The sequence below is a fragment of the Arachis hypogaea genome, chromosome 18 (assembly GCF_003086295.3).
Source record: "Arachis hypogaea cultivar Tifrunner chromosome 18, arahy.Tifrunner.gnm2.J5K5, whole genome shotgun sequence".
Classification (NCBI taxonomy): domain Eukaryota; kingdom Viridiplantae; phylum Streptophyta; class Magnoliopsida; order Fabales; family Fabaceae; genus Arachis; species Arachis hypogaea.
In genome coordinates this window covers 38,662,505-38,672,794 of record NC_092053.1, presented here as the reverse complement: position 1 = coordinate 38,672,794, position 10,290 = coordinate 38,662,505, and the positions used below count along the sequence as shown (strand labels likewise).

At 35.6% G+C, this 10,290-nt stretch overlaps 1 protein-coding gene and 1 pseudogene across 1 annotated transcript; one reads left to right on the top strand and one right to left on the bottom strand.

Annotated features, from left to right (window-relative positions):
- The first annotated feature begins 610 nt into the window (after positions 1-610).
- LOC112773316 (mitogen-activated protein kinase 19) lies at positions 611-5,669 on the top strand. The gene is made up of 10 exons (XM_025818395.2): positions 611-1,036; positions 1,546-1,954; positions 2,074-2,201; positions 2,310-2,369; positions 3,568-3,717; positions 3,829-3,984; positions 4,131-4,342; positions 4,447-4,548; positions 4,694-4,863; positions 5,068-5,669. Exons 1-10 carry the CDS (start codon positions 1,013-1,015, stop codon positions 5,457-5,459), a joined length of 1,803 nt encoding a protein of 600 aa, XP_025674180.1. The 5' UTR covers positions 611-1,012; the 3' UTR covers positions 5,460-5,669.
- A 217-nt stretch (positions 5,670-5,886) lies between these two features.
- LOC112769952 (uncharacterized) lies at positions 5,887-9,898 on the bottom strand (annotated as a pseudogene).
- Positions 9,899-10,290: the final 392 nt, after the last annotated feature.

The following is a 10,290-nucleotide window of genomic DNA, read 5'->3' as shown; positions in this document are numbered from 1 at the left end:
CCCTTTTTTTTTGATTAATGAAAAAAACAACGTCGTTCAAATTTCAAATATGAAAATCGGCCGAATTTCGATTCGGTTCGGTTCAATTAGACGATTTTCGACCACTTCAGCGGTTTAAAAATAATTTCTAAAACAAACGATTATATCTATTGATCGAATAGTTTTTATTGTCAATTCACGGTTTAACCAATTCAATCGACCAGGTCAAATCGATTTTCATGAACTTAGTCTTAAGCCAATTAGCTTTGGTTTATTGATTAACAACTAAAATTTAATTAATGTGTTACAAAATTATATGTTAGTCATAAATTAAAATTTTTTTTATAAATGATACAAAATCTAAGTTTTGAATGTATTTATTATATATTATTAAAATAAAATATTTAAAAGTTTTTATTGATAAGAATCTTAATATATATCTTTAAATAGATGTTAGTTAAACCCTAATTACTGTTATTTATTTGATGAACTAATTAACTGAACGCAGTAGAGAGATTAGAACGGGTTTTCAATTCGTACTTTCATAGTTTGTTGGAGTTTTCTAGACATAAACGGACAAATGAATAAATAAAATAAAATATAACTATAATTATAAATAATAAATATAAATAATAAAATTATAATTAGAAAGTTTACAACTTTCACCCACCTCCCCTAACCTTCTTCGTTGTTCTCATATCTCAACTTGTCTTTCTCTCTTCTTCTTCTTCTTCTTCTTCTTCTCTCTCTCCTGAGTTCAGATCCTCTGAAGTGAAGGTTTACGCTGCATCTTCATTTCTAGGGTTTTTCATCTCCATTTGCAACCCTAATTCCAAAACCTTCGAGGATTTTGCTGCTTAATCGGTCCGTTTCTTCCAGCTGATTCGCCGCAAATTTGAGGTTTCACCTTGATCTTCGATCTGTTTCGATCCGTCGAAGCTAGTGACACTTCTTTTGTGCGGTGAAGTTTTCTTGCTGTTTCGATCTGTTTTGAAAAGGAAAAGGAAAAGGAAAAGGAAAGGAAGAACAGAAGATGCAGCAAGATCAGCTCAAGAAGGTTCTTTCTTTTCTAATTGCACGCTTTTGTCTTTTCTGTGGAAATTGTGAAGAAAATGGAAAATTGGAAACTCAGGGATATTTTATTGGTTCATTTCTGTGGAAAATTGTTCTTTTTTTTTTTTTTTTAAGTTTGGATGTTGCTGCTGGATTTTGTGCTAATTTGGTTTTGAGGATGAATTTGGAATAGCCATCGCTTTTGGATCGATTTCTTTACAGCCAAAAAAGTTTGTTCATGAATGATATTCTAGCTAGTTGTTATGGGCTCTCCGTACATTTGATTAATTTTCGGCATTTGTTAAAAACTTCTTTTGCATATTCTGGTGCTCGTTTGTCTCAAATTATTATTTTTTTCAGATTTTATGATGAAAGAGTTTGTTTTTGAAAGAATTATTGTTTACTCAATACCAAAGCTTGAAGGGATTTGGTTAACTAGTTATGTTTCTGCTTGGTTTTAAAGAATCTGTTTTTCATTTGATTATAGTTTACATCTTACATGTCAATCTGCAGGACATGAAAGAGTTGGACTTCTTCACCGACTATGGGGATGCCAACAGATACAAGATTCTTGAAGTTATAGGGAAGGGTAGCTATGGAGTTGTCTGTGCAGCAATTGACACACACACTGGGGGGAAAGTTGCAATAAAGAAGATTAATGATGTTTTTGAGCATATATCCGATGCCATTAGAATCCTGCGCGAGGTCAAGTTGCTAAGACTTTTAAGACACCCTGATATTGTTGATATTAAGCGGATCATGTTGCCACCTTCAAAGAGAGATTTTAAGGATATTTATGTGGTCTTTGAGCTCATGGAGTCTGATCTCCATCAAGTCATCAAAGCTAATGATGACTTGACCCGCGAACACCATCAGTTTTTTCTTTATCAGATGCTACGTGCTTTGAAGTATATGCATACAGGTATCTGCTCATCTATCTTTTCTCTCACATTTTTGCCTTTGTTTCTATTTCTGTCACTGTTATATTGTCTTGAAATATGAAGCTAAATTGTTTTTGAATGATCTTATGTATGATTACAGCAAATGTGTATCACAGAGACCTTAAGCCCAAGAACATACTGGCTAATGCAAACTGCAAGCTCAAAATTTGTGATTTTGGACTTGCCAGAGTTGCATTCAATGATGAACCAACTGCAATATTTTGGACGGTAATGAGGGTTTATTTAAGTTGAATTTAAGATAGATATGGCCATTTTTATATGTTCAGTTATTTCCATGAGGTCTCCATCTCTCATATTTCCTTTTGGTGATTGCAGGATTATGTTGCTACTAGATGGTACAGAGCCCCTGAGCTGTGTGGATCGTTCTCATCTAAGGTATAATTTTGCTAAACTTTGTTGTTTAAGTCTTCTGTGGCGTAACTATGTGGTCATCCATGCTTTATTTATAACAGAAACTTTATTGACATTATTGACTATTGTAGTTTCTAGACACATTTTTGAATTAATAAAGCTTAACTGTCTTGGTTGAGCTAGTTTGTCTTTCTGACGCTTTATCTAATGTTCTTACGATAGTGCCCCTCAATTATCTTAAATTTAATGTTTCCTAGAACCTTTATTAGAAACTTGACATTAGCATGTCCTTCTGGTGCCAACACTTCGACTAGCACACTGAACTATATGAATATGTTGATTTGACTTAGTTTTGATAATATCCAAGTATTTTATCACTAGTGAACTATTGGCAAAAGCTGCTAGAATGTTTAACCGAAGTACAATCATCTGGTTCCTTGATCTTATAATCTCTTAAATTGTTTTATTTCTTGGATCTTGGCTTTTTACAATTTCTTATGCTTGCTTCATTCCCAAATTACTGTCATCATGTGATGCCAATCTTTTCTGCATCACTTATACATCAGTATACATTTAATTTGGTCACTGAATTAGCAGTTATTGCTATGGGTAGATAGCTAATAGCAATAAAGACTCAAGGTTTTCCCCTGTAAATTCTGATCTGATGTATAAAAATTGACTTGTGTTATAACTTATAAGTAAAAGCCATGGGTATTAAGTCATGGAGTAACAACTTCATGTTTAATGTTTAGTAGTTGTGTAATTGTTGATGAACTGGCATTTAGTGAAATCCTGCCGTAGAAAACTCTTAGGACATGAGTTGGCAGTCATATGCAGGAAACTGTACTTTCTCGAACAGGCTGAATGGTATGAAATTTCATATGATTATCATTATCTTCTTCTGTTCATCATTATCGTAACACTATGTAACGAGGTTAACATGCTTGACCCAAAAAGGAGAAATTGAAACACTGGTTTGCTTACATGACTTGCAATGTTGTGCTTATTGTTGTATGAAATGCTTTGTGTGTTTTATAGTAAACAGTAATGCCTAGATTATAAAAATTCTTGTTCAGGGAGGACTATTGATCTCTCCTGGAAGTTGAATTATCTGTCCTTCAGGTAACTGTGTCGGTTTGTCTGTTCCCCTGAAATGGTTTGGTTGGAATGTGTAATTGTCCTACTACTTTAATATTCTGATTTTGTTTGCATTTGTGTGCAGTATACACCAGCGATTGATATATGGGGCATAGGATGCATTTTTGCTGAGGTGCTAACAGGAAAACCGTTGTTCCCTGGCAAAAGTGTTGTGCATCAATTAGATTTGATTACTGATCTTCTTGGGACACCATCACCCGAAGTTATTGCAGGAGTATGGATCACACTTACGTTTATGTTTCATTTTCACTTTATCTTATTCTTATGTGATTTAGTGAAGTGTATTTTAAGTATTTGGCAATTAACCTTATTCTAACTATTGCAGGTTCGAAATGAGAAGGCCAGGAAGTACCTCACAGAAATGCGGAAGAAACCTCCTGTGCCATTTGAAAAGAAATTTCCAAATGCTGATCCATTGGCACTTCGCCTACTGCAAAGGCTTTTAGCATTTGATCCAAAGGAGCGGCCAACTGCCCAAGAGGTGATTTTCTTATCTACTATGGCATATATTATGTGTCCCATTATGGAATATCAAATTGAGTTAATTTTATGTTCTTTGCATAAAAAATTATCTTTCTTTTGCTCAATATAAACCTGAAAGAAATTATCTACTTGTTTGGTTGATAGGCACTAGCTGATCCTTTCTTCAAGGGTTTGGCCAAAGTTGAGAGAGAGCCTTCATGTCAGCCAATTTCAAAATTGGAATTTGAGTTTGAGAGGAGAAGATTGAATAGGGAGGATGTTAGAGAACTACTGTATCGAGAGATTCTGGAGTATCATCCTCAGCTTCTCAAAGATTACATGAATGGAATGGAAGGGACAAATTTCGTCTATCCTAGGTTAATTTAACGGCCATAGCTTTTTACTTGCAGATGTAATAGATGCAGGTGTAGTGTATGTTTATACTTAATGCATTTTATTGATGCACATATGTTCCTTGCAGTGCCATAGATCATTTGAGGAAGCAATTTGCTTATCTTGAGGAAAACCATGGTAAAAGTGGCCCTGTGATTCCTCCGGAGAGGAAGCATGCTTCCCTTCCAAGGTAAGATTATCACATACTAACCCTGAAAGTCTTTGTCGTTTTAGACATTGTATTTAGTTTCTGGTTCTTGCTCACGTGTTGAGTTTGGTAGCATGTTTTATTTCTCATGGATATGTTATCTAATTATGCAACTTCATTTTTAAAGGTCCACGGTACATTCTAGTACATTTACTCCCAGTGCCCAGCCATCATTCCCTCCGAATGAGAACAAGCAAATTGCAGAAGATGCATCTAAGATTTCGAGAGCTGCTGGAGAATCTAATTCAACCAGTCATATAATAAGGCCTTCAAGACCTCCACCAAAGGTGCCAACAGGTATAAGCTGTATATAAAATGGTGCTTACCTTAATTATATTTTGTAAGTGGATTAATGCATAAGTTCGGAAAGTATAGAGAAAATAAAAAAAAGCAGGAAATATGTGTGTGTAGCTCAGCAAAGCACTTCAATAATCCCTTGTGACTTGGTTTTATGAAACTGAATCTGAACTAAAGTGTCTTGGTTTTCTTTCTTTGCCACAGCAAAACCGGGTAGAGCTGTAGGGACGACGGTTTCATACTATGATAGTGGGAGAAACATGAAAGACAATTATGACCCAAAGATGTTCTACCGAAATACTCTTCCTCAAGCAGTCTCTCCACACTTTTTCCAAAGGATGTGCCCTACAAACCCCAAAACACCATCGGAGGCATACAAGGATGTTTCACAAGGCAAACACCAACTTCCATCCCAGCAGGGTAATGTGCCAGCGAGACTGGCTATAGATCTTAATACCAACCCATACTACCAGCACGGGAAGAGTGATCATGTCTCTGCCATTGATGCTAAGTTGATTCAAGCACAATCTCAGTTTGGTGCAGTTGGTGCTGCTGCAGTAGCCGTGGCTGCACACAGGCACTCGGGGTGCTTTTAGTGTTTGATTATCATAGGTTGTTAGGAGGTATTGAGTTAGAGACATGTTATATGCTCTGTGCTCTATGCTATGCCTGGAGTTGGAGGGTTAGGAAGTTGCTTAATTTTTAGTCTGGTTTAGGTATGGTTTTTCACTTCTTTCAGAGTACCATCTATGTAATTATATATGTACATCATTTAATTGATCAATAAAATGATAATTGTTTTTCCATCTTGATGCAAAGATTATCTCCCTATTTTTGGGAAAAAAAATATCTATCCAAGCTCTGAAGTTATAAAAAGAACTAGGAATTTAATATGAATTCTACTTTCTTTTATCTATAAACTTTGCCAACAGGGCCAAGATAAAATACTGAGCTAAAATAATGAACATAATATAAGTTAATTCAAAATCTGAGGAGTTATCTTTTAATTACCAACATGGCATAGTAAAAGATGAAAAAGGATTCTAGAACCATCCATAAGGAGAACTTGTGACTGGAAGAATAATATCGAAGTTGCTAACTGTCCATTCTGCTACATGGCCAACATCACTTACATATATTTCAGTCCCTATGTTAATTGATGTCCATGTTCTCTTCACAGGTTTGGTTCCAGGATCCTGCATTAAATATGTAAATAAATCATTGCCAAGATTCAGAAATTCCCTCACATTCAAGTAGAATATGCCACTGATTTTAGTTAACTTGCCTGATAAAAATAGAGTGATTGAGAGAGCCTTCCAACGTCAAGGACCCAAGTTCTTGGATCACCAACCCACCCTTCCCCTTTCTTCGTCGGATACCCGTAGTCGCCCCAAACTGGATGGGGCAGAATCTGGAGAATCTCTTGAGGCTGCGGGTTGCTATACGGATCAGAGGTCTTCACTGGTTCCTCCAAGTGCTTGGCATTGCCTGGAGCACGGTAGATATGATAAGCGTCGTAAGGGAAGTGTGTTGCATTGGTCCGGTGAACCCGGGTGCCGTTGGCAAAGGTGTGGTAAGGAGGACATTGTTCAAGCTGGCTGGGTTTACACCATGCTTCAATTTCCGGGTTTATGATCATTTCGCTATACCTGGTAACATCTGAGGTTACATCCCCATTGCATGGCTCACCATTGTTCTTCCAACAACTTCCTATGTCCATGAGGTAGAATTGGCTCTTTGGACCCCCTCCTTGCTTGATATCAAGGGTGAACTTTACCTTAAAATGAGGTGATTCTGGTACCTATGCAAACAACTATCGTTATTATTCGAGTGATAATAACACAGAATTATTTTATGTAACTTAACATCCATAATTCATATATGTAACATCTATAATTACATATTTATTACGTCTAAAATTATTCATTTGTTTCAGTAATAATTAAAGAATACAAAATAAAACAACGTCTGACTATTTTGGATTGACTTTTATTGTCTTTCGAATATTTTTACGTTATTCACACTTAGAAAACATCAGTTTAGACTTGAAAGCAATAGCCACATATCCACAGAATGAATTAATTGAATAGTTAGAGAGAAAAAAGAACATACCACTACCGACATGCCTCTTGTTTCATAATGGTATCCAGCAGAGAATCCTTTTGTAGCATCTGATCTCAAATATAGCATTAGCCATGGATACTTAGAAGATGTCTTCAACAAATTGTGAAAAACCCAGCTTCCTTCACACAATTTCTTCTCCCAAGACACAGAGTAATAAGATGTATCATTCATATGAATTGCTTCCTTGGCATCAGCATCCAAGTCCCATGATCCATAGAAACCCCCCTTCATGATCTTCTCTTCCTCACCATAACCTTTGGTATAGTTGTGGTACATTGAAGGCATGTTCATGCACCCTTTTCCAAAGCAGGGAAACTCTGGCGGTTGCGGGAATGGCTTCGACTTGAAGCCATTCTTTGGACACATGGCGGCCGTTGTGTCCAAGTTTCCGTTCTTGAGCATTATCATCCAGAACTGCCATGACCACGGAGTGTCGGGAACCTCGCATTTGCTTCCCAAGTATAGCTCCTTCCGTGCTGCATATTCATTTACACTTTGTGTCTGAAGCATATGGCGTGGATTGCTTGATAAGCCTAGTCTGTTCTGCCATTCTTCCACCTTGTGATGGTAGGTCGGCTCTGAAGAAGAAAAAAGGGATCACTAAGTCATGATATTTCTTTATACAACCATACTAGATTTACGTTAAAATCAACTACTAAAATTAGCTACTAGTATTATACAAATAAATGGTGTAGTTGATTTAGTAGCAGAATTTTAATGTGCAAAAAGTATTTTTGCTCTTTCCATAAACCTATTATTTTCGGAGATATTCAATGTACTCAAACATAATTATTATATGCTTACAGACCAAATTTAAACCTCCAACTCTTATTTAATCCAACGAATGATAACTAATTGACTAACTCAAGTTGGTTGTACACTAATAATGTATATTAATAGACTATCAATAATCATGTCATAGTCATAACATGTTTATTGAAACACCTAGTTATTAGTAAAATTTTGACTAATCTGATTTGATCTGTAAATATATGTTTAACTAGTCTTAAGTTGCTAGATTATTTTTAAGAACCCTACTAATTTATTTTAACCATTGTAAACGACTCAAAAGAGATGGTAAATCTTTTAACAAAATAAATAACTTGGTATATTGGCTGTGTGCTTACCGCGACAATGAAGGTGTTTAACATCAACGCAATCTGCCATTCTTGGGCTCCCCATATTTGGTGCTTCTTCTCCAACCTCGTTGCATTGATTCCAAGACTCAATGGCAACTCTAAGGTTATCGGTTTCCATGCCTGGATCTCCAATGGCTGATGTCTGATTATCTTTCAATAATATGAAGGCAAATAACACCCCAAAAGTTAATAATATGACAGACACATAAAGACATGTAGCACAGCAACCTTTCTCCATTGTTAACTACGGAGAAGAGTAGTGATGTACGTGTGAAGCATAATATATAATAAGTAAACTGAATGAAAATATTTTAAGTTTAAAACGAATTTGATAATATAAATCTGATTGGATGATTGTGTAAAACTATAATGATCAAAATTAAACTCTTTTAAATATTAATTTGTTTCTGAATAAATTTAATTATTCAAATATTGGGTACGTGGATAAATGGATATGCATGTTATTTAGATAAGATAGTTAATATGTACTTGGAAGTTGCATTCGGAGTCTCTTTTTAAACTGATTCCACTAACATCTGAAATTAGAAACTTCAGTTTATGAATCCAGGATATGAATTTAAATCAATTTTTTTAAAAGTACATTATTTATGAATTCTTAAATTTTAATCAAATTTTAAATTAAATATTCTTTGTTAACTGAATACACAAAGGATTCGATTATTCCACAACGCTTGGACTATTAAATGGTCTTAATAACAAAATATCTTTTTTAAATTTTTTAATAATTATTAAATAATTTTTATTTAATTTTAATTACAAATTAATCCTTCATATACAAGAAGAATTCCATTAGGAAGACAATAAGAAATCTTGACCATATATGTACAATGGGCTAGTTATTTAGCCCAATAAAGATAAATAATAAAAATCCCTCTATAGATTACTCTAAATTCAAAAACTCTCGTTCAACTATTTCACATCAAATTTTAAATTTTAAATTCATCAATTTTAAATTTCAAATTTTTAAAAAATTCAATTAATTATTTCAAAAAAATAACCATCCAAAATCTTAATTTACCAAAACATTTCACTCCAATATCCTCTTCTTTTTCAACTGGCGGTTATCCCACCTTCATCAATAATCATTCCACTTCACCTTCAGCTTGCCATAGGCCACTCACCTTTAGTAAAAATAACTATCCACTCAAGAATAAAAATAATCATTCACATACCTAATGAATTGAACATCCAACATATTTTAATTGTATATAACTAAACACAATCCAGTCAAAATAATCATCTACATAAAAATTAAAATAACCATCCGCATACCTACTAAAATGACCATCATAAATTGACCATTAAATACATTAAAATATCCCATTTACATTAAGAATAAACATCTCATTTACATGAAAAATAAACATCTACATGCATCTTGTCGCCAACAATGTTGCAGCGGCAACAATGACGCTCCTTCTTCTCATCACCACCATTTCCTCATCATCGCAAGACCCACGTCATAATCAGATACCACTTGACTCAGCTCTTTACCCAACTACTCAGCCCACTGCATGATTTTTCCCTTCTGGCCTCTTTGCATTTGGCTTTTACCAGCAGCAGCAGGCCAATGATAATGGCCGAAGGTGCAGCAGCAACATTACCACATGTATCTTGTCGCCGCTATCATGCCTGTCGTTGTTTTGTACCGACGATGCATCTGGCTGAAGGTGCAGAAAATTCTGCTGCCAAACGTTGTTCAGCCACGTCGAAATTGGTTCTCCATCGCCGGCACTAGAGAGAGTTAGCATCTCAGTGCCGTCGCCATCCTTAGACTCGGCGTCTCCCTCCTCACTAAAATCCTTCTATTCGCTGCGGCATTTTCAAGATTTGGTGACCCGATCCGGTGGCTCGTCTGTCTCACCTTCTTCGCCAAGGGATTCATCAAGCCCGGTCTCGAGAACCGCGTCGCGTACCAGTTCGTCTCACTCTTCCGAAGCTCCTTACTGGAGTTAGGGTACAACTTGGTCTTCAGCGAAGCGCTTCTCGCACCGGTGATTCTGTCGGTTTCAGCGGCATCGATGAGAGAGGATGGAGAGGGAGAGAGAGAGAGGGAGAGGGAGACGGTAGAAGGTGTTCGTAACTGTTTGGAATCTTTATTTGCTTTGTATTTAAAATTGGAAATAATTTTATAATTAATTAA

Excerpts from the sequence above, each read along its gene's own strand:
- LOC112773316 (XM_025818395.2), top strand. The coding sequence starts at position 1,013 with ATGCAGCAAGATCAGCTCAAGAAG. Across the intron at positions 2,202-2,309 it reads CAACTGCAATATTTTGGACG|GATTATGTTGCTACTAGATG; the intron begins GTAATGAGGGTT and ends TGGTGATTGCAG. Across the intron at positions 2,370-3,567 it reads GTGGATCGTTCTCATCTAAG|TATACACCAGCGATTGATAT; the intron begins GTATAATTTTGC and ends ATTTGTGTGCAG.